Raw genomic sequence first — 25,041 nt, forward strand, 5'->3', positions numbered from 1 at the left:
AATAATATAAAAATATTTTTGAAAATAAAAATGTATATCATTTAATATATGAATGGACTGAATAAGTCACAAAAGGAGACCGGAGCATTACAAAATTATTTTCAATTATATTTCACGTAATTAAAGTGTTTATCACTTTTTTGGAAAAAGTAATTGATTTATAGCGGGAGAAAGAGAGTATTTGATTGGATGCACTAATGCATTGGTGCATATAAAAATTGTCGTATATAAAATTACAATAGTATAATTAAAATAATAAAGTAATTAATATTATAGGTTTTTTATATTATTATATTATAATGTTATTCGATGCAAATAACGATAATAATAAACTCGTACCATTATTTTATTTATTTTAGTTATTTATGTGCTATTGGAAATTTGTATTTATTTATACTAGAACTACTAGATTTATACTAAAAATTATATTTATACTAGAACTACTAGATTTATACTAAAAACGCTACGTATTGATTCAAACTGCATTATATGAATGTCACAGAAAACGTATAAATCACTTTTTTAAATCCATTATTATTTTTCTTATAATCAGAATATCTTTTTATATAGTAAACGTGCCTCTTATGCCAAAGAAAAGATACTCAGAAATAAATTAATATAAAAAGTTTATAATAAAATTCATTAAACAATTATATATACATATAATTATTTTTATTTATACATAGAACTATTTTTGTTTTATACATATATAACTTTCTTGTCAAACAATTTTTAAAGATCTTAATTCTTTTTAATATAACGCGAGTATATCCGTGGAGAAAAAAAAATTACAACGGAATGTAGCTAATAAAACGTCATGGGAACACATGATCAGATTCATCATTCGAAGTCAGTTACTATTGTGATCTCTAGCCAAAACACACTACCGCGTTACTTATCGTTTGATTCAAACTGCGTTATATGAATATCACAAAAAATTGTGTACGAATAGTGGATTTTAAAAAGCATACGTAGTAACACAATCGTATGAACGAATTGTCATAATTACATATTTAATAAAAGATATAGCAAATATTGAAGTGAATTCGATTATACACTGCGTGTTCTTGAATATGGCTGAAAATGTTACAAGATCTATAATTCTATAACTTCTTTGATCGTTTGTAATTTGATTGTGGTTATCTCTTTATCGACGTTTTTCTACTATAATATTAATGAAAAAGGAAAGCTGATAATAATTATATTCCTGTGTTTGCTATACAATCCAATGAATATGTATCATTTTGCATAGTCATTTGTTCTCCCAAAAAGACAGAAATTATTTACTTACTAAGAATTCTCTAATTTAATCTTAAAATATATACTGATCGTGACCATAAAGAGAAATCTAAAAACATAATATTAAACGATAATAACTTGCGATTCGTTAAACCTGAGTTTTAAGGAATTTATCGAAAATATATGTATATATATGAATTAATATCAATTCGAATAACACATCAGAATTAGTAGAGTGAGAAAAACAACTAATTGAGGATTCAACGGAAACCGATTGAGTGCAAACATTTACGAAAAATGCAAATTATGTTTGGAACAATTTTATGTGTTTTATTGAAAGCTTCAGTACTGACAAAGGCAACTATCACTTCTATACCGAAGGATTATACCCCTTCAAATAGCCTCCAGGAAGAAAGTGTTTCCATATGTCCGGATTTAAATTTCACGCAGGTGAGAGATATTTTTCGCTTGATTAAGAAATAATTGAATATTATTGCAGCTAGTAGTGTAACTAAAAATGAATGATAATAAATTATATATTCTACCTATAATAAGACAAGATAAAATAAAACAATTCAATATGAAAGAAAAAAGTATGTACAATGTTGTAAAAAAAAGATGGATAGTTTCGAAATTTTCTTTACAAATGGATGTTATATACTATATTAAATTTAATTAAAACGATATTTTAAAATTTGACTGTATTATTTTGTCTCTCTCTCTTTATATATATATATATATATATATATATATATATAATTATTATTTCTAAAAATAACAATTTTTAAAATTAATGAAATTTTCTGGTTACTATCTGCTACATTAATATATACATACGATGATACTTCAATAGAATTTTATGTCTTTTTTCTTCAATTTCTAAAATTTCTTTATCTTTCTATTTATGATATTTATAATATTTATTGATATATAGTAAGCTTTATACTAATGTAGATTTTATTTTATGAAATTAATTTAGAAAGTTAGCATTATTTCTTTGTGTTAAGGATAATTATATAACGGCACAGTGTTACTAAATATCGAGATAGAAAATCTGTCTAATAAAGAAACCATTCATCAAACATTCTTCAAATTGTATCTATTAACGCTAATAATTCGATCGACAATATATTCAATAACAATCACTTGAATTTATACTAATTTTCATTGTACATATATCCATTTATATACAATTATATCCACATATTTTTATGGAGGAATTATCGGTTTATACTATCGGTTTATACTATCATTTCCAGGATTTGTTTGTGTTAAAAATATAACGACATTCGAGAAAAAACTTGACAAGGCAATAAATAAAAGAATTTATATAATTCTATGACTAATATTTAACAACTGTAAAGAAACAATATTTTTAACCTTTTTATTCTTGAAGTACAAACATTAATAAAACTTTAGTAATATTGGCGAATTTTTGAAAAGAAATTTGAGTTACGGTAAAATTGAGAAGAGTTAACTAACCTATCATGAGAAAGAATCAAATCGTTAAACAAAATTGTTTTAATAATTGCAAAGAGCTACACTTTCGCTTGTACTACTTGCTAAAAGCTGTTATGAATCCTCATTGACTCTCGTTAACCTATTGAATTATTTTATTTTTGACATGAGTTATGTTTGATATACAAGATGTCTTAAAAAAAATAAATAAAAAATAGATTTTATGATATGAATAAAACTACATCACATTCAATTTATATCATTTAGGAATGGTTATATATCAAACCGCTATTATTAAGCAAACAAAAAACGAATGGCAATTTTTCGTTTAATTTTATAATTTATCATTAAACGCACCAGAAACAACCGCTTCAACAATACTCACTTAATTCTTTTCGTATGTTATACTTTATGAAGGATATTTCAATTTCCGAGAAAAGTGATCATCATATACTAAATTTCAAATCTGCCCGGAGTCATTCTGATAGTACTGAGAGAAATGAGAGAGAAGTCGATGAAGTTACACTTGCAAATATTTCTATCATTCCAGAATCTATCGGTAAGTTGCAAAAAAGTGCATAAAACATTAATAACAAAATCTATGACGAAAAAGTATAAATATAATTTAAATTCAAGAGAGAATGGAAATCAAATCTAAAAATATCTTCCAGTAGTGAGAAGAATATAAATTCTAATTCCATCCAAAAAAGAAATAGAAAAGCATAGTATAAAAACATTGTACATAAAAATTGTCATAATTTAAGGTAAAGTCAATTTAATTAATTTGCTACTCTGTTTTAAAGCAGTCGCAAATATTATACTTCTAATTTCTTAAGCTGTAGGAACTTTTCGAAAAGTACTTTATTAAAAGTTATTTATTCGTTTTTGCCATGAATTAACGATTACTTTTCTAAATCTTAAATGACGCAAAAAATTCTTATATTATGTTTTTAAAGATCAATACTGTGCTAATTTCCATATTTTGTAGTTTACATTTATTTTTTCTCTTTCCTTTATTTTCACATTAAATTGTTTTTTTCTGATTTATTGAGATAATCCACTCTTACATATAATTATGTTAATATGTACGATCTTAAAATCTCTAGAAAGCAGTTTGAGCAAGCCAACATCTCTCAGAGCATTTGTACAATTCGACAGTCAATTCACAGAAAAAGTAAACGACATTTTTGTGACATTGAGGTAAGGAATCTAAATTCTCAGTTTGTATTCTTTCATTTTTCTCTCTTTTTCTTAAATTCAACGACACAAATATATCAAAATGTTAATTCTGTTATAATTTTGTTAAATATAAAATGGATAAAAATTTTATTTTTTTACAGATGGAACCACTCTGAATTTACCGATGAAATAATACAAGGGTACACAGTGCAATGTTTTTTCATCGAGGACTTAAAAGAGATTCAAACCTGCGACGATAAAAATATCACAACTACAAAATTGGAGCACACGGTGCACAATCTAATATCTAACACGACATATTATTTTCGAGTACGTGCGCATACTAAAATTGTTGCTGGTCCTTACACGGATTTAATCAATGTGTCGACTACACATGAAAATCCAATACCTAAATTATTTGTCATAACGAATCTAGGTATGGAAATATTGGATGTGGATTTAAACATTACTTATTTCGTAATGTCAGGGTACGTATACTGATAAAAAAAGTAGTTATAATTATCATAAATTATTTTTAACACTAGCTATAAAGTTAATGTTATTATTATTATGCACAAGTTTATTATTATCAACATTATAGTAGTAATAACTTTAAAATTAGAAATTTCAACTACAATTTTTTACTATACAATTATAGTTCCTTTTTTTAGATCAGTAATAGAATATAGCTCCTTTTTTTCAGATTAGTAATAAATGTCGCTTATTCGATACAAGAACATAGAATTTATTGGAATGACGGATATGATCTAATGACATTGAAGATTAATGAAAATAATATCACAAAGATGGCTAGACATGATAAAGAACTACGTGATCTCTGTCTTGACTGGGTAGCAAGAAATCTATATTTGACCTATCCAAAGTCAGACTACTCTTATATTGTAAAGTTCGACTTAACAATGTGGGAAAATGGCATAATTAAATTTGATAAAATTTTTAAAACAAAAATTATTAACTATTTAAATGTATCACCGTCTATGGGGTACGTTTATTACCGTTCACCTGAAAAAATAATTTTCCATTAAAGATTTATGCATATTTGTAATTTTTCTATAATTTTACGTGGTTTCATACTTAAGATCATAACTAAAAGAAAATGATAAGTTATTATAAATTAATAAGAATTTCGAATTTTTACTACATACAAATTTCTGTTTTTGTTAAAATAATGTTTTATAATGAATAAAATAATTATTTATTTTTTAGAATTTTATATCGCATATCATATGAAAAATATCAATCGAATGAAAAATATGATATGATGCAATATGATCTCGATGGAAAAAATGAGCAAATTGTTCAGATAAATTCATCCTCTTGCCTATTTCGTTGTATGTTTTATTGTAGTCATATAATTGATAACATGAATAATGAGGAGCCGTTAATTTACTGGTTTAATGATAGGCACATATTTGTGACAAACATTAACGTTTCTATGTGCAATACGATTTTACACAATAAAAACATAAGTTTCCATTTTCAATCTATGATTGTCAATCTGACGATTGACAAAACAAACATTTACATTTTAGTAACTGATTATTCGTATAAATATACTCTCTACGTTTTGAAAAAGAAATATGCAAATCTCAAGAGCGTAAATGCAGCCGAATATGTTGAAAAGATAATAATAAGCTCATATAAAGAGATTTATAAAATTTACACTTTTGATAAATCTTTACAAACATATCCTCCAATGAGATGCCTGACACCTGACGAAAAAATTTATAATTTTGAGAATGTGAATGCAACGGCAAACAGCATCATTGTAAATCTTCCAGAGTCGGTTGTAAAGAGTGGATGCAAAAAATATAATTTACCAACAACTATATATACTATCTCCGTAAGCTGTTTAGACAACAAGCTCAACAAGTCTGAAAAATTCAATGTGCTGACGTGCGAGCGATATTACGAGATTCAGAACTTAACACCATTTACAGAGTACAAGTTGAAGTTTACTTTAAGCAATTTTTACTTTGATCAATTATCAATAAATCCATTCGATTCGAATGTGATACCAATAAAAACTAATTCGGGCAAGCTTAATGCACCAGAAAACATAAGTGTTCTAGCTTTGACGCCTTCTATAGCAGCAGTTCATTGGATGCCACTCAAGAAGGTGAACTGCGTGGCCGTGACCTACGAAGTGCATTGGAAGTCAGTTACATTAGTAAACGGCACGCAACAAAAGAGCAAACAATTTATCAATGTGCCGAAACGTATGGCAGACGGCAGATTTTTCACAAAGATTAACTTGTCACTACCAGTACAAGATTACTTGATATACGTGCGTGTGTATTCAATTAATTTCAGCGATTTCTACAACGAGAGTTTAAGCAAGATCGTTCACATATACTCAGAACCAAACAATATTACTTTGAACGGGGTCAACATAAATAGCATGAACATTTCATGGATCTCAAATATTAATCTGACGATCTATTTTACGCTAGAGTACAAAGATATTGCAGCAGAAAAGTGGCAAACAATGAATTATTTTAAAATGAATTATAACAATGAAGTAATATACCGTGTCGAAAATTTACAATCGGGAACTTTATACAAGTTTCGCTTGATATTGGGATATCACGAATATGATGAAAATTTTATATGGCCGGCTGATGAAAGATTTATTTTTTCAACACGTGGTAGCAAACGTGGTAAGCAAATGAAAATACCCATACAGCACAATAAGGTTGCGGATATATTGCAGAATAATTTCATTGAAACATTGCAATTTTGCAAATTGATCGTGAAATTCTGCTGAATTATTGTTATAAAATTGTGATGAAGTTAAGCTGTCCGCTTTTTGCAATGAAATATTGTAGCAATATTACATTGTAATATATTGGAAAGAATGCAATGTTATTCCAACCATTTAATAATATTACGTATAAAATGTTTTTGTTTTTGATGGATGAATATCTTGGAAACATATAATTAAATTAAAAAGCTCGATATAAATAGAAGTTTGCAATATCTAAGATAATCATATCTAAGATAATATATTGCAAAATTATATTTAAACGTAGTCATATAACATAAAATGTTATATTTTTATACAAAATTACTTTAAACTCTTATTTACGAATCACTTTTTATTTTAAATGTTCTACATACTCTTATAATGGGTAATACTTTATACACACATATATATATATATATATATATATATATATATATATATATATTAGTTATAGAATTAATTATACATTACTAATTATATTTTTATTTAAAAATTTAAAAAGTCCGTTATAATTATATTTATTTACATGTGAAAAATACATAAAAATGCATAGAAAAATATAATGATAGGTATAATAGTATCTATTCTTAATATAATAAAAAGATATATTATCTTTGAAGATTAATATCATTATCGTACATGAAATGAAAATATATTTGTAATATTGCAACATTGTTGCGAAGTAGTTGTAACATTCTGTGCTGCATAGATATTATGTGCTAATTTTTTTAGATATGAATAGGCTTAAAATTTAAAAAAATTAAATTTTGTATTAAAGTTATAATAAATAAAAATAAATTTTTAAACACACACACAAACGAAGATATTAAAATTATATTTTTGCGTAATGTAGGTGATATTCCTGAAATAACAGAGACAAAATATTATCTACCATTGATGTTAAGTTTTATCGTTATAGTTACTATCATCTGCGTTTGCTACTTTTATTATTGTAAGTATATTTGATTTAAGTATCGAATTGAATTGTAGATTATACATATATATTTGATATAATATCTAGAGATTTACTGAAAATAGTAATTTACTTATATAAAACTAAACGAATAAATTTACTAAAAAGCAATAGATTTTATAATACATATTATTACATAATTAACTCGAAATTTTATAACAGTGCATCGCAGAGGTAATAATGAACAACTTTTGTCTTCAACAATGACCGATGTAGAATTGGCGATTCTACATGAAGTACCTTACCGAAACATACAATTCAATAGGATTTACAATCCTATGTTACATTGTAATGCGGATGAAAGTGCGATAACTAAAATCGCACGTAAACAAATTACAATTACAAAACGTCTTGGAAGCGGCGCATTCGGAATGGTAAAAATTAATTTTTTCAAGCAATGTTTCAAATTAATTTCTGGATCAACAAAACAAATATGTATTTTCTAATAAAGATATAAATTACATGAATTTTTATAATAGATTATAAGTAATATAAAATTTAGGTGATACAACAAGCATGCACTTTATTATGTATTTTTCGTTGAATTATTTAATATAAAGTAAAGTATAATATTACTTGACATTAAACTATACATTTTCTAATGAAGTGCGCATGTAAATTTGTGTGAAATATTTCGCAGGTGTTTCAAGGAAAGGTGAAGAACTTAGAAAAATCGGGCACAGAAATATCCGTTGCAATAAAAACGCTTCGAAAAGATGCTTCTTCCCATGAGAAAAGGAAATTGTTAGAGGAAGCCAAGCTTATGAATCATTTTCAACACAAACATATATTAAGATTGTTGGCCGTTTGTTTAGATGGGGATTCTCCGTTAATAGTGTTGGAATTGATGGAAACTGGTGATCTGTTAAAATATTTGAGAGAATGTCGAAATTTGCAAGCGTCAGATTCGCTTGCTCTGCGTTTGCAAGATTTGCTCGCCATGTGCGAAGATGTTGCGCGAGGTTGTTGCTACTTGGAAGAGTTGCGTTTTGTACATAGAGATCTAGCGTGTCGCAATTGTTTAGTATCTTCGAGAAATCGCGAGAATCGTGTCATCAAAATTGGAGATTTTGGACTATCTAGAGATATCTACAAAAATGATTATTATCGCGTGGTAAATATAATTATGAAAAAAATTTAATGACTAAAAAATGAATTCTTTCGAAAATACTTTCCATTTTTTTATCATAATGGTATCCTGCATTGTTTCTTTAAGTAATATATTAGGTGTATAACTAAGTTCCCGCCGTCTTTTTACTTGAAAAATACATTTATTTTAATAAGAAAATGAACTAATATATTAAGCAAAATGTAATCCTTTGTTTTCTATGACTTTTCCCATCTTTTTTGCAAAAGTTGGATTCCGCGACGTTAGAACGACTTGTTTTTTTAAGCAATCCATTGATCGTTTGATGATGCATTTTTGCTTCTTCGTAATTAGAGAAGTGTGTATCGGCGAGCACGTGTTGCATTTATAGAAAAAGGTAATAATCCGATGAGGCCAAGTCTGGAGAATAGGCGGGTGCGGGAGAACTTCGCATTCGAGCTCCAATAGTGTTTCTTTTACGATTCTTGCAACATGAAATCGCGCGTTGTCATGCAAAAGAATCACTTTACGTCAATTACTGGCCTTTTTCGCATCAATTCATCATTCAATCAGTATAATTGTTGTTGGTAGCGGTCAGCCGTGACTGTTTCAGAAATCAATCGATGAGCTTCAGCTGCAATTTTATTTAAATCAAAGCAGTGAAGAAGTATATGTCGAAAAAACAACTCATCACGTTTCATTTTAAATCGATTCAAAAAATATCTCTTTCACAAAAAATGAATCTTTGCGCACTCAATTTTATTGACAAATGACTAACTTCACTACATTTGCAGCTGGAGCCATTTAATTATGAGCGGCGGGAACTTAGTTATACACCTAATAGAATGTAAATAGTTTTTATTTACATATAGCAAGAGATAAATAAACGTTTCTTATTTTGCTCATATTCTAAAAATGAACAACTTGAACCAGAAAATTAAATTTTTGTTAAAATCATGTTTTAGAAAGGAGAAGATTTGTTTCCTATTCGCTGGATGGCACCTGAATCTTTGATGATCAGAATATTTTCTTCTCAAAGCGATGTTTGGTCATTTGGGATATTAATGTGGGAAATTGCATCGTTGGGTGAGAAACCTTATATTGACAAGACTGATGAAAGAGTGATAAATTATGTACTTGCTGGAGGCAGGTTGCCGATGACTCTTAACTGTCCGTCACCATTGTACCAGTTGATGCTACGTTGCTGGAGTGCAGCGGATGCTAGACCAAATTTCGAATTTTGTCTGAAAAATATTATAGCATTAAGAGAGAACATGGAAGATGCTTTATTGAGTCCAGTCGACTAGTACTATTTAGCCGATATAATTACATTAATGTTTATCTTATTTTCCAAACGATTCAATAAATCTTAATGTAGAAAAAATATTTCTAGAATATTTCTAAATTGATTCTGTTATTTTCAGGTTTAATCTTAATATTAGATTTATCAATGAAGATAAAAGAAATTTTGTAATCTTACCTTCCATAAAATTTTGATTATTAAAAAATATCACATCCGTTTTCATAATTGTAAACAATGTAATATAATGATATATCTAATTTATATTTTTGAGTAATCGAAGCGAAATCTAATAATTGCGATTATATATATATGTATAAACAATATTTTTTTCAACATGGAAATATAATTAATTTTCGATATTATATATAACCGATAATTACAAATGATTGTAAAATTTATGAGTGAAAGAGGAAACGCGAATAATATCCTAATTAGTTGTGAATATATAAATATAATAATATAATTATTTTTGAATTTATAACAGTTATCATGTATGAATTTCTACATCATTCGGGATAAGTATATACATATATTTTATCTTTATATTTAATGACTTACTTTATATTTAAATTATATTAATGTTTACAAAAGTATGCAGTTGTAAAAATGAACTATAGTTATTGCTCTATCTCCACTAGCTATATTTAATAAAGCTAATAATGTATAATATTTACACACAATTACGGTCTATCATTTCGAAAGATCACCAAATACTGACAATGTTTTATAGATATGTATAATATTATGCATTATAAAAAATATTAAGTATGAAATTATATATACATATACATATAGATGTACATGTACATATATATTATAGTATATTATATACAATGATGATATATTATATGTATACACTACCTTTATTGAATTTGTAATATTTCGATATTCATAATCGATATCTATATCTTCAATATCACTTCTTAAACATCGTGATAAGAAACTCATCAAGTTATTGACTTTCCAATTGTGAAGTATATCACAATGATTATTTATCAGTTCACAGAAACGCGGAAGCTTGAACATCATCTTTTGTATTTGCTGGAAAACGATAAACACATAAATAAGATTTCAATTATAGAGGAGGAAATGAAAAGAACTTTATTTATTGTTTGTAAAATATTGACTCATTGACTAATGTATTATTTACAAGAGTTATAATTGATCGTTATCTTTATCAATTATTTCTTATTAAAATTAGTAAAAAAATTATATATAAAAAATTACTTACCCAGGTAGAAATCAGTCTTGGCAATGCGAGATTAAACATTGTGGCTGGCTAGTTTTTCCAATGTTCGAAAATACGATATAAGAATAGACTGGCACTAGCTTGGTTCTGGTTCGTCAAATTAATATTGAGATACCGAGTTTCGGCGAGCCAGTGCCTAGCATTGCATTATCTCGCAAGAGGGGGCGACTCTCGTGGTGGCGATGTTTCGCTAGCTTGTACCTAGCATGACTTACATCGTCCCCACTAACTCGGTATAACATCGCTAATGTACCTTGTTGCTAGGTATTTTCTTATGATAATAAAAAATTCGGCGCTCGCGGCAGTGTAGCGTTTGTTTATATGGCGCGGTGACTTTGTGTCATTCACACGGCGATACTTGAGCGATGTGAGACGGCTCTGTGTTTATTGCATCAGTCGTCGTAGATTCGTGATCGTGAGAAGTGGTACAAAATATATCCAACGTGATCATCTTCTATATAATTAGAAATCGTGAGTCCGCATGATTAATCAATTTCGACGACTTTGTATCGAGGTCGACTATTTAGCGAGGTAAGTATTTCGCAATTTATATACGGTGCGCGTCGATGTTGGTCGACAAGGAGAATTTAACAAAAAGTGCTTTGTACATTTTAAAAAAATTTCTGTCGAGAAACACAGCAACGCAGTACACGGCAACGAAGAAGATGGAGAATAAATACGTCATGAAAATGAACACTCCTACGTTTTTGAATTGCCTCAAAGGTAAGTGAAGTTGTGTGGTTCATTTTAATTAACGTTATATGTGAAAAAATCTGAGAGAATAAAAATTTCTTTACAGAAGTCTTAAGCTCAACACACAAGAAAACAGAGGCAGAGGTGATATCTGCAATAGGCACCGTCTTAACAAATTCTAAGGATTGGGACCAACATCGTACACGGAGAACAAAAAATAATACAAGTCATCATGAAGAAGACATTGCAAATGAAGAAGTTGCCTAATTATTACTTTTATTAATTTCAAAATTTATATTAATAAATAATTATAATTATTTTATAAAAAAAATAGCAATAAAAAATATTAAACCGATGAAAAGTAATTATTATTGAAAAACCCCAGAACAAGGTGGTAAGAATAGCCGGACCCATTCCCATTAAAAAAGCCTGGCCTGAGCTCAGGACACCATCATGGGGCAGGTTCGTTTAACTAGACAGCCACTAGGTTATTTCTGCGTAACAGAATCACCTCGTACCTTTGCCATTTGGCTAGCTCATCACTAGCTAACAATCTAGCAAAGAAAGCTAGGGACTAGGTTGTGCCGAGATACGATTTCTACCTGGGTTACCGATATATCATATAATGGATCCATTGGATGCATAATGCAACAACTCCCATTGAACATGTGCAATCGTAGAATTAATCGTAATATAAGAGATTTTATATAATTCATCAAGTTTGATTCATGAAGTTAAATTCATGAAGTTACAGGAATATATCAGATGATCTTTCTCTCTCCCGAAATTTTAATAAATTAATAATAAATTAATTAGTAAATTAATCTCTTTAATAAAACACATGCCATTTTAATGATTTTATTATACAAATACCACAAAAACGAAATATGACGAAAAAAAATTCTCTCTCTCCTTCTCTTCTCGATATCTTTATTAAAATTTTCTACGGATAAATTTCTATCTTCATCTTTTTACTTAGAGGATTTTTTTAGTAGTACCTTTTTTAATTTGGAATATAATTTCCTAGACATGTTTAATTTGTTGTTAGTTCTCTGAAACACGTGCACAAAATTCACAAAGATATTTTGATACTCTCCAGTTGTCACGATTGTAGATAATTGATGATAATTATTATTTTCTTGCTCGAGGGCTTAGTTTGGAAAAATGTAACTTTGATTGTACAACGAATTATTTGTAAATTATTGTAATATTTTTCATGACTTTTCTTTATATTTGATATTTAATGTCGAACGAGATATAACAAGGTTTAAACGCATAATGACGTTAGCAAACATGATATACGTTTACATCTTATTCTCGCAACGAAATATGTTTTATATATATTGTATAATGTATTTATCGAAAACACTTCTAATAAATCGATTATAATAAATATAAATATGCTATATAAATATACTGTTTCGCACATAATGCATAGAGTGATTGATATTTTCCAATTAATTATTATATCTTGAGCTCCAAAGCATATTTTTATGCAAAAAATTTACTTCTCTTATTAATATTAATAGATAAAAAATTTATATTATTTATTTTATTAAATTGTTCTTACAAAATTTATATTATGGAGGTTTTTAAATTGTATACAAGATTTAGGATCAGTATTATTTAGGATTAAAAGGATCACAAAGGACTAAATTGTTCATCATTGAATTATATGAAAGATCATCGAATAAATTTTATTGTATCAACGTATGATTTATCTCGGTACGATATATGCATGCGATGTAAACAAACCACAAGCGCTCGCGAGACGAATTCATTCATGGGATGAAAAATGAAGATGATAAGAAAAATATATAATACATCTGTTGCGCGAATAAGGTGAAACTCTTCTTAATTATGATACGAATGTAAACTGATTATGTTCGTTGTATATCGAACAAATGTTAAGGACTGAAATACTTGAACATTTTATTGGAATCTTTATCGACCAATAAGATAAGATGATCTACAGTGTGGCACATAAAAAAAAGAATAATTCAGATCTAGCTAGGAAAATAATAAATATAGTCGAGAGCGAAAAGCAATTTTTATTTCTCATCAACTTATGCACACTACTTATCTTATCAATATGTTTTTCGTGTTATATAGAATAACTTTGATATGACAAAATAAATAAAAATATATATTTACGTGCATAATACAAGCCACAAAAGTTTATTTAGTGTATTAAAATATTATGCATGTGCGTTTCATCCATTAAAGCGAATAAAATAATTTGAAGATTCAAAGTATTTGCCATTATCATACACATATGCTTATCTAATTTCAAGAGTTTTTCTCAATATAATCTTAGAATATTATGTCATACTGAGCATTGAAAAATTTTAATGTGTATTAAATGAATTAATATCATATAAATATATAAAGTGTTCAATCAAATACGTGACAAGTAATTATGTAGGATTGCTTTGAAGAAATACACTTAAAGTTTATTTCTAAAATATAGTTGATTATAACAAGATTATAACAAAGCGTTCCAAGATTCATAAAGGTCAATCAAAACGAGAGACTTGCAAGCTTTTTACATGATTTATATTATAATCCGCGTACTTTATTAATTCTTTTTAGTTTTTAGATGTGTATACATATTTTGTGGGCGAGCTTATAAAAAATCTGACGGATATTTATGTCGAAGAAATAGATTTAGTCATCTTGAAGGAGATTTAGTGAGTTCTCGATGATTTCTTTCTTCAGATTTCTAAATTTATTTAAAGCCGAATTCGGCGCAATCATTGTCATATTCGTCTTCAATTCTTCGACGACTTATGACCTATATAAATACCAGGGTTGGGAAGTAACGCGTTACTTGTAACGCCGTTACCGTTATAGTTACTTTTTTTTGGTAACGGACTGGTAACGGCGTTACATTTTTTTTTTCTGTACCTGTAACGATAACGTAGTTACATTTTTTTAGTAACGATAACGATTTTAACAGTTACTTTTACCGTTACTTTTCATATTTTGAAAATACTTATGACATCGTATTTCTGTCATATTCAATTTTTAGTCATCGACCGACATTCATATAAAATTCGATAATACTTCGGATGAAATTTATAGCTCTGAGAGGTGTCTGTGAAGCTGGCACGACAATTTACGAATTTCAAAAAAATACTAAGAGTTCTGATAGCACTTTTCATAGTTCTACAGTTCCTGATAAAAATTAAAAAGAGTTCCGCATTCCTTATATTAAAAAATCGAAATCGAAAAAATGTGCTAACTTCGCGAATCTAGCACGACACTCTTCCCTCTAAAATACCAAAACGCGTTGAATATTATTATTTTTAGTAAGAGTTTCCGATAGTTCTGCTATAGTTCAGCCTATATATGCAATTTCAGATTTATATTCCAAAAATTAATAATTTTTTATGAATTTTTAATGTTATTGCCAGCACGACACTTAGTGAAAATGTGTCGTGCTGATGATTTTCCCTAGTTTTAACGGCAGTTCTGGACAGTTCTATAAGAGTTCTATCCTTTAGAAACATTTTTGCGCAGAGTTCCGACCGTTTATCATTTTATAAATAATTATTTAATTATTTATTAATTTTCAGGAACTGTAGAACTATGAAAAGTGCTATCAGAACTCTTAGTATTTTTTTGAAATTCGTAGATTGTCGTTCCGGTTTCACAGACACCTCTGAGGGCGATTAATGACATCATTGGTCAATCACAGTTATTCCATTCTTCTGAGGAATGGATGTGATTGGCCAGCTTTTAAGTTTGACGTAATATCGGACGAGAGCGCATAAAAAGAATGTAAATTTAGCTGTATTTATCAATTTAATGGAAATTAAAATTTTTTATTTACATGTGAAGTTACATGTTAAGTGCTTTAAAATCTATATCTCTTTAAATTTTTTACGGTTTTGTAAATTTAAAATAAAAAATTTGTTGTTTTTATTAATATTTTAATCAAAAATATTACCAAAGTAAATTTTTATTTAATTCTATCTTGTTTTAACATTAAAAGGGAAAAGTAACGAATCGTTACTTTTGAAGTAACGGTAACGGTAACTAGTTACTTTTAAAAATAAGTAACTAATAACGGTAACGAGTTACTTTTTTTACTCGGTAACGAGTAACGGTAACGAGTTACTTTTAAAAAGTAACTTTCCCATCCCTGATAAATATTATTTGATATTAAGAATAATAAGCTCGATATCCACGTTGCAAATATTTGATAAAGAGCTTGCATATAATGAATGGTTTATACAATTTAATTCTATATTTTAAAGCAAGTTTTTTGCGAATCTTCGTGTTTTTTTAATTTTTTGTATATATGTATATTTGTATTGGTATATGTTTTACTTTCGTTTCTAGTTCGACGAAATTAAAGAGACGAAAATACATTTATATGAATATTATTAGCTTATCAATCTTAATAGATTTTTGAAAATCGCTTCATAAATATGGATAATACAGCTGTTTGTCGATTAGACATAATTTTCGTATGCATTCTTGATCCAGACCTTACAACGCTGGCGATTGTTTTTTTTTATAGAAATAAGATACAATATATATATGAATATTTTATATCTTATTTCTACAACAAAAAATATAAGAACTAGCATTGCAAGGTTTGGGTCAAGAATACATTCCGCATATATTATTGACTCAGACCTTGCAATGCTGGTGATTGTTTTTTTTACCGTAAAAATAAGATAACAATATATATATTGCATCTTATTTCTACGGTACTAGAGCTGAAGAGATAATTTACAATTTGTCTGATTGTCGCCTTCGCTTCCTAATATTTTTCTAAGCAAGAGAAAAGACGATGAAGATCCATTTAGTGATTTTGTTGATAGTATGCGCATTCGTTCACCCTACACTAGGTAAGTTTGCGAAAACTTGGTGATTAAAAAAATATATTGAAGAAGAGATGCAAATCCGTATGCCGCGAAATTAAAAATATATTGTATTATACGTAGTGGACCAGCTTAAGATTTCGCAAACGATTTGGAGAAGCGAGATTCTGTCTTTTAAATAAATATTCCGAAAACGAATGTTATAAGGCTAATGACGCTTCCAGCGTATGAGTGAATGATGTCGATTGATGCCTGATGATACAATTTTATTTATTCTAGAATTTTATTTACATAAGTGACTGTGTGTTTGACAACGAGACTTTAAGTGTGGGTGAACACATTCGTGAATGCTCGCGGATCAATTGTCTTGGTGATAATGTAATGACAATGGACCCGTAAGTTCGTTTTATTTCTCAAATTAATCCTTCTTAAAATTTCCTCATTATTCCTGATGTAGAGACTTTATGATATTTTGAAAGAAAAAAATCGCATCTCTTTTAATTGATGCTTTCGATCGTTTATTAATTTTCTGTTCAAGAAGTCAGTTATTACGTAACGAGCTTTTGATAACCAGTTATCCCGATCTTCGACTTTGCAATTAATTGTAAATCGATTTTTACAAAATGCGGGATAATGATAATTATCAATTATAATTGATACACGATTGATCATCTAACTTAAAAAAATTAAAAAAAGCACAATCGAGTAGAGTCTACTTGAGATTGCGATGCAGAGAAAGTACATGATTTATACAACATGATTTATTTGCTAATAAATCAAAGAGACTACGTTTATTTTAGTTATACTGCAACAAGACGATTATTTACGAAATAAAAGAGATATTTTATGTATTACTTAATATTTGCAAATTTAACATCTTTCTCTTCTGTGTGGCAATAGATATAATAACACTAGTGATATTTCTGTTTATTTAATAATAAATAAAATTTTCTCTCAAAACTATTTATCCTTTTTGAATTTTACTTTATTTTCTGATCCCGTTAAATTTCGACAATATTCAATTATTATTATTGTTGTTTCTTTCCAGATGTCCTTTATACCAATGTCCGAGAGGGAAGAAATTCGGTTATCGCGAAATGGATCTCAGCAAGCCTTACCCAGAGTGCTGCGCAGGTCCGATTTGTGCGGAATCTTAATGTGTGGAACTTCTATATATAATATAATATATTAATATTAATATAATATAATGTAATATAATATAATATAATATAATATGATATAATAGAATAGAATATAAAAGACCCTCTTTCTTATATCAAATATTTTCGCTAAATAAAAATATAGCTTTCGCCTGAACTTAAAAAGATCGCATTTTTTTTTGCTTACCTGTTATTTATCGAAACTGAAGAAAAATCGCGATGACTCGCACAATAACGCTAAAATCGAATTTATCTATTTGCATCCTGGCGCCTCTCGTCGTTTATACTATTTTTAGTTCGCATTATCATCGTATTTCGTCAGTTGACGATTCTTTACAATTCCTTCGCGCGATGAGTAACGCAAAAAGACATTCTTCTCTTTATTTACTCGTAAATTCCGCAAATATAAATAAAAAACATTAGCTTTAATTCAAATAAATCATTATTCGAATTGTCATTTGCTCATAAAATTTCGCGAAATTAATGAGAAGCTACAGCGTCTTTCAAAAATAAAATAAAAAATTCTTTAAAAAATAAATTAAAATTCTAAAAATCTCGGATAAAAGAGATATTCATATTTATTTATATAGATAAATTCTCGTCTTTTTAATTTAAATCAATTGGAGAGTACATCGAGAGGACATTCCTGTCGTTCCCCAGACCCCGTATTCGCCTGACCTGAGTCCCTGTGACTTCTTTCTCTTCCCGAGATTGAAAACTCATCTCAAAGGACATCACTTTGATACGACCGAAAACGTAAAAGCGGCTGTAACCGACCAGCTGAAGGCCATTCGGGTTTCTGAGTTCCAGCACTGCTATGAAGACTGGAAACAACGTCTCAGGCGCTGCGTGACTTCCCAAGGGAACTATTTTGAAAAAGACAGAGTTAAATTATAGTTAAATTATAAATAAAAGTTCATCTCGAAAAAGTCTCATTACTTTATTTACAGACCTCGTATATATATATATATATATATATATATATATATATATATATATATATATATATATATATATATATATAGTGTTACGTCCCTGATGTTCGTGATCGTCAAGTCGGCATTGCAAATGATGAACATCTGGTTATTAAAGGTTGTTAATAGGAGAAGAACAGCTGAGTCGAGAGATAGCTGTCAAGCTATCTGGACGCGTTTTCATATACGAGCCATTATTGTGTTATTAATCCGTTGTGTTATTAATCTGTTGTTTTTGTGTGTTCTGTGTTCGCATTAAAGTTCCTGTGTGTTTTCTAAAAGTGTTTATTTATTTAACGCGATCCGCGACAGCCGTTCTCTTTGGTGCGCGTCTTCGATATATCTCGAAGTCCTCGCCCCGGGCTTAACAATATATATACAGGGTGTCCTAGACCACCCGTACACTCCTTTTCTTTCAAAAACTAAGCATTTTAGAGAAAAACGTTTTCAACAAAAATTGTATGGTTTTGAGGGGAACATAAGATGGTGTCATTGGTTTGACTTTGGATGGCATCGTTAAGGTGAGGTCAAGGACACCTTTAATTTCTTAAATGGAACCACCTACTTTTTATTGCATATTCTTATAGCTTATGTCGAGAGCTTTCCAAAACACTATAATAAAGTATTTTTTCATCAAGTACTTTTCGAGTTATAAGGCTTGAAATAATTTCTTAATTTTACATAAACCATAAAATATCTAGTAAAATATTCATTTTTCGATTATCTTACCTTAATACTTTTATGTACAAAATAATGAGAGGAATCAATTGGTGTAAAGAAAACACAAAATTGTTTCGAAAAAAAAAATGTAATTTACAATTCCCTCAAAAAATATATATAATTTTTCTAAAAAAGAATCAAAACTAAATATGAAATCAATAATTAATTAGCCAAGTACATTGAAGCAATTGATAATTTAAAATATTTGTCACAAATTCAATCTTGCATTTATGTATTTTAGATTCTGGACAAAATGAAAATGATTTTCAAAATAAATTCCATACTTTGTATGATATATAAAAATACATTATTATGTGTGATCCAAATAAATATTTGTACAATATATGAAATAGCATTAATATATTGCGGGTTTTATATTGCAGATTACAAACTCATAAAGCTATTTAATACTTACTCCATACAGCACAGAACATTGCAGTAATATTGCGGCAATATTGCAATGTTGCTGCAATGTTACAACAATATTAATAATATTGCTGCAATATTCGGTGCTGTATGGGTACTGCAATAACATCGATTGCATTAATCGCTAATTTTAAATTTAAAAGAGAAAAACTTCGACTTGTTTTAAGATCATAAGTTTTATTAAGTAGACCTGGAACTAAAGGATTTAAGAAATTATATAAAATTACAAAAATTTGACCCGAGTCGTATTATAATTTACACATTTTTATTTTTTTATTATTAGGAAATATTTAATTTTGAAATTAATCATAAGCTTTGCTAAGTAAATTCGGAACTAAAAAAATTAAGACCAAAACAACTTAGAAAAACTTGGCGTGCTCGGGTTGTATAATTCACATATTTCTATAATTGAAATTAATTACATGTATATAATTCGCAAACTTTGTAAAATTATGTATATTTGTAAATTTGTAAATATGTGTATTATAATGTGACCCGAGCACGCCAAGTTTTTCTAAGTTGTTTTGGTCTAAATTTTTTTAGTTCCGAATTTACTTGGCAAAGCTTATGATTAATTTCAAAATTAAATATTTCCTAATAATAAAAAAATAAAAATGTGTAAATTATAATACGACTCGGGTCAAATTTTTGTAATTTTATGTAATTTCTTAAATCCTTTAGTTCCAGGTCTACTTAATAAAACTTATGATCTTAAAACAAGTCGATTAGTTTTTCTCTTTTAAATTTAAAATTGACGATTAATGCAATCGATGTTATAGCAGTACCCATACAGCACCAAATATTGCAGCAACCCATACAGCACAGAAGCTTGCATCAACATTGCTGCAATGTTACAACATTGCACATAGCAGTGTAATGCTGCAGAAATATTGCAGAGACATTATTTTGTAATATTACTTTGGCAATGTTGCAGCAACATTTTAACATAGCGAAAATGTATAACATGTGTTTCTTTACTTGCCGCTATGTGGCGACACCAAACTTAACTAACTCGTATTCGAATTTTCATCTAAAGTGGATATAAGGCCTACAAAGGACTAATGTAGTAATTATATTTTTTGTCTTGTGTCAGTTAAATTTCTGATAAACTGACTTGATTTATTTAATATTCTGAATCCTAATAAGGGATCTAAATTATTAAACAAATAATTTGTTTAATAATCTAGATCCCTCGTTGGGATTCAGAATATTAAATAGATTTTTCTTCATTGAATCGGTAAATGGGAAATAATTCATTTATTGCACGTATTAAAATATTCTGGTACCGAGTGTATGTAAAATAATTGTATGTATATTATTGAGATAAATATTTAATAAGACACATTTGATAAAAAACACTAATAGATATTTTTTTTCAAAGGCGGTAAATGTTTTTTTTCCTATCTTTCTTAAACATTTCTTTATATTTTCAAAGTTTATTTATTAAATTTAAAACGGTCTGCATTTGCAATAGCAAAACGCGTTTTAATATTGCAAATACGTTGCACCGTAACATTACTACAATCTTACATTGTAATATTTCTGAGGGCGGACATTTCAACGTTGCTGTAAGCTTGCAGTAATGTTGCAGAAACATTTCGCAACTTCTATGCAATATTACAATGTTTCAATGTTAGGTCTATGCAATGTTTTTGCAATCTTTCGGTGCTGTATGGGGCGCGTTTCACCGAGCTCGGATCGATTGTTACCACTTTTCTCGATAACAATAACATAGTTATCGATGTCATCTTTTGCACATCAGTTTTTTATTAACCAAGGATGGTTTAGAACATATAATTATCATTCTTTATTCTATTAATAAAAAGCGGAAAAACAATATTATTTCGTCTATATGTACGTGCTCTCATTGGCTGCGAGTGAATCTAAGAAGCAAAAATGATTCACCAATAAGATTCGTTCTAAGCATCCGTATAGGGAAATATAGTTGGAGATATCTCGAAGTAGCGGCGACAATAATAATTGACATTACCCTACATGTCAAATTATTATTGTTGATTATTGATAATAAATTGTTGTCAATAAAGTTATTGAAAAAGTTTAAATAAACATGGATAATATGGATATATCTGAAGAAAATGTTCCTAAACAGGTAAGCTTTTCTCTCTTTCTATTATTAATAATAATTACTTTTATTTACAGCAAAGTCATAATAATAAATAATATAATATAACATAATGAGAGATGGCTATGCAAATATATAAACTTTTATGATTGCAGAAATACTATATAATCATAATTATGTGACTCGCAGAAGATTATTCATTCTTACATTATATTATGGCTTGCTGCGCAGCCCTAATATTCACTCTTACATTATGTTATGTTGTTGCGCAACCCTAATATTCACTCTTATTAATTATTTATATGCAAAAATATCATATAATCATAATTATATAGCTGCGCAGAAAGTTATTTTCACTCACATTATGTTATCGTTGTATTATTTATTATAATTATGCTGCAAATATAAACTTGTACATAAATAATGTACATATTATTGTATGTATTATTAAATAAATGTAATTAGACAAATAAATGTAAAATATGTGACTACACTAAAATAATGACTACATATATATATATATATATATATATATATATATATATATATATGTAGTCATTATTATAGTCATTATATAATTATTATCTAACATGTAATACAGAATATATATATGTATATGTATATATGTACATATGTATATATATATATATATATATATATATATATATATATATATACATATGTACATATATACATATACATATATATATTCTGTATTACATGTTAGATAATAATTAAAATTGTACATATGTATAGGATGAAGAAATATGAGGGCAAAAGAAGAATAACAGCATGATTGCGCTACATATATTGGCTGCATGATTGCGCCGCACTCATAATGTGCATACTAGCAGCAATATTGCGCCTTACTTTCTGTGAAGAGGATTCAGGTAGAAAGATCATTGATAGATAATATATCCAAATTATAGTCACAATCAAGAATAAAGGAGAAAAGAAGAATTTTAAGAAGAAGGAAGATAATTATTTATAATTATTGATAATAATAAACAGCATGGTTAGACTATATATATATATTGGCTGCAGGGTTGCGCGACACTCATAACGTGCATACTGGCAGTAATATTGCTTTTTACTATCTCTGAAGAGGAACCAACTAAATGTCATCGATAGATTTAATAAAAAATATTTCAAGATTATAATCACGATCAAGAATAAAATATAAAAGAAGAAAGACAATTATGTGACAAGTAACACGAAGAACGAAAAGGGAAAAAGAATATTGGATGAAAATGTAATGCAGCAAGAAAGTAATTGCACTTGGTGCGAAAAACAGCATATTCAATAAATCAACATCAAGTGACGACGATTGAGTAATTGTTCATAAAATGTAAAAAATAATACATGTTTAAGGTTCTTATACACAGAATGTGTAAAGCCGGGTCTACATTGGTCGTATCGCAAGGTTGTAAGGTCGTAATCGTAAAAAATTGATTAATCACAGTTGATTATTCTCCTGAACTTCAACTGGGATTGGTCAATTTTTTACGACTACGACCTTACAACCTTACGATACGACCAATGTAGACCCGGCTTAATACATTAACGCGTTGTATTTTTGATGCATACAGTTTTTTTTCTCATCGACTGCTATGATATAACAAGTTTAATTTATATAATAGATCTAGGTGTAATTTATGCAATAATCCAGATGTAATTCCACGCCTATAATAAATAAAAACGGATGAACCTCGCCATACAGAGCTAGTTACAGGCCAGTTTCCGCGAACATACCTCTCCCCGATTTTGTCATCCCATCTTACTCGACGTATTAAGATTAAATATTCGCATAAGATTTATCGCATTATGCAATTCTCTCATAAAAAAGTTATTAGCTCGGCGAAGGCCGTATAATTATATAATTCCGTATAATATAATTCCCAGATTGGAAGATGATCTAGCCAATCATGGCAAGATCGGTGGCTGATCCAGCCAATGAAGGCAAGATCGATGCCTGATCCAACCGAATCGGATTTGTGTTTGGATCTCTTGCTTTCGTGGGCGAGACATCTTACCATGAAAAGCTCGATAACTTCGAAACGGCTTACTTAAAGTTGGTAAAATTAGTGCTTTGAAAAGGTCTTGAGAAGGGCTACAAGAATATGCAATAAAAAGTGGAGGATTCCATTTCAAAAATTCAAGATAGCCTTGTCGTGACCTTGGCGACGCCATCCAAGGTCAAACACATGGCGCCAGTAAATAGACCTTTTTAAACCCTACAACTTTTGTTTGAAACAATCTTTTGTAAAACTTCTATTTTTTGTGATATTTCGAGGTCCCGACTCTTTCGAACACTCCGTATGCCGTAGCGATGTAATGACACGTTTCCGACCCCAGGTTCATTTGCAAAAAATGATTCTTATGGTGCCCCCGACAATCTCTGAAAATTTGTCGATTGAATTTCCGAACACCCTGTATATACAGGGTGTCCCAGACCACCCGTACACCCCTTTTAAAATGAAAATAAGTGGCTTTTATCAAAAATCGCGAACAATTTTTAAGTAAATCGGGTACGCTCTATCAAATGGTGATATTTTCAACTTTTGATTCCGACTGGAAATACGCCATCCGGATCGGGTTGAATTTTTTTAGGGGAACATGGTACTTTTTATTACAGATTCGAATTGTACGTGAAAAAAATAAGAAACTTTTGTATCAACCGTTTTTTCTAAAAGTGTCTGTCAATCTTAAAATTGACCTTGAAAGTAATTGTGATGAAATAATGAACTTCAATTTTAAGATTGACAGAGGTACTTTCAGAAAAAACGTTTGATACAAAAGTTTCTTATTTTTTCATGTACAATTCGAATCTGTAATAAAAAGTACCATGTTCTCCTAAAAAAATTCAACTTCCGATCCGTATGGCGTATTTTCGGT

The 25,041-nt window shown here is 28.7% G+C and overlaps 3 protein-coding genes and 2 long non-coding RNA genes across 6 annotated transcripts in view; 4 read left to right on the forward strand and 1 right to left on the reverse strand.

Moving 5' to 3' along the window:
* The first annotated feature begins 913 nt into the window (after window positions 1-913).
* Window positions 914-25,041, forward strand: part of LOC145964813 (proto-oncogene tyrosine-protein kinase ROS-like) — a 54,646-nt gene continuing 30,518 nt past the window's right edge. The window contains exons 1-2 of one of the 2 annotated variants that reach the window (XM_083087964.1): window positions 914-942; window positions 1,474-1,689. In XM_083087964.1, the coding sequence (XP_082944090.1) occupies window positions 1,537-1,689 (153 nt within the window). In that variant the 5' untranslated portion in view covers window positions 914-942; window positions 1,474-1,536. Of the gene's footprint in view, window positions 943-1,330; window positions 1,690-25,041 lie in introns of those variants that run through there. The other variant, XM_083087963.1, reaches the window with a different exon arrangement.
* Window positions 3,750-6,664, forward strand: LOC145965577 (proto-oncogene tyrosine-protein kinase ROS-like). Its single transcript, XM_083089250.1, has 4 exons — window positions 3,750-3,897; window positions 4,038-4,364; window positions 4,580-4,879; window positions 5,104-6,664. Exons 1-4 carry the CDS (start codon window positions 3,773-3,775, stop codon window positions 6,662-6,664), a joined length of 2,313 nt encoding a protein of 770 aa, XP_082945376.1. The 5' UTR covers window positions 3,750-3,772.
* LOC145964815 (insulin-like growth factor 1 receptor) lies at window positions 7,553-10,269 on the forward strand. The gene is made up of 4 exons (XM_083087967.1): window positions 7,553-7,595; window positions 7,779-7,990; window positions 8,257-8,730; window positions 9,669-10,269. The coding sequence occupies exons 2-4, from the start codon at window positions 7,820-7,822 to the stop codon at window positions 10,008-10,010; spliced, it is 987 nt and encodes a 328-aa protein (XP_082944093.1). The 5' UTR covers window positions 7,553-7,595; window positions 7,779-7,819; the 3' UTR covers window positions 10,011-10,269.
* LOC145964816 (uncharacterized) lies at window positions 9,435-11,862 on the reverse strand. Its single transcript, XR_014436564.1, has 3 exons — window positions 11,238-11,862; window positions 10,868-11,047; window positions 9,435-9,947 (listed from the first exon to the last, which is right to left on the reverse strand). It is a non-coding gene; the product is annotated as an uncharacterized LOC145964816 (long non-coding RNA).
* Window positions 11,921-12,215, forward strand: LOC145965578 (uncharacterized). The gene is made up of 2 exons (XR_014436766.1): window positions 11,921-11,978; window positions 12,055-12,215. It is a non-coding gene; the product is annotated as an uncharacterized LOC145965578 (long non-coding RNA).

The sequence above is a fragment of the Camponotus vicinus genome, unplaced genomic scaffold (genome assembly GCF_025532165.1).
Source record: "Camponotus vicinus isolate PSW18456_S1 unplaced genomic scaffold, iyCamVici1.0 SCAF_14, whole genome shotgun sequence".
In the NCBI taxonomy this organism is placed as follows: domain Eukaryota; kingdom Metazoa; phylum Arthropoda; class Insecta; order Hymenoptera; family Formicidae; genus Camponotus; species Camponotus vicinus.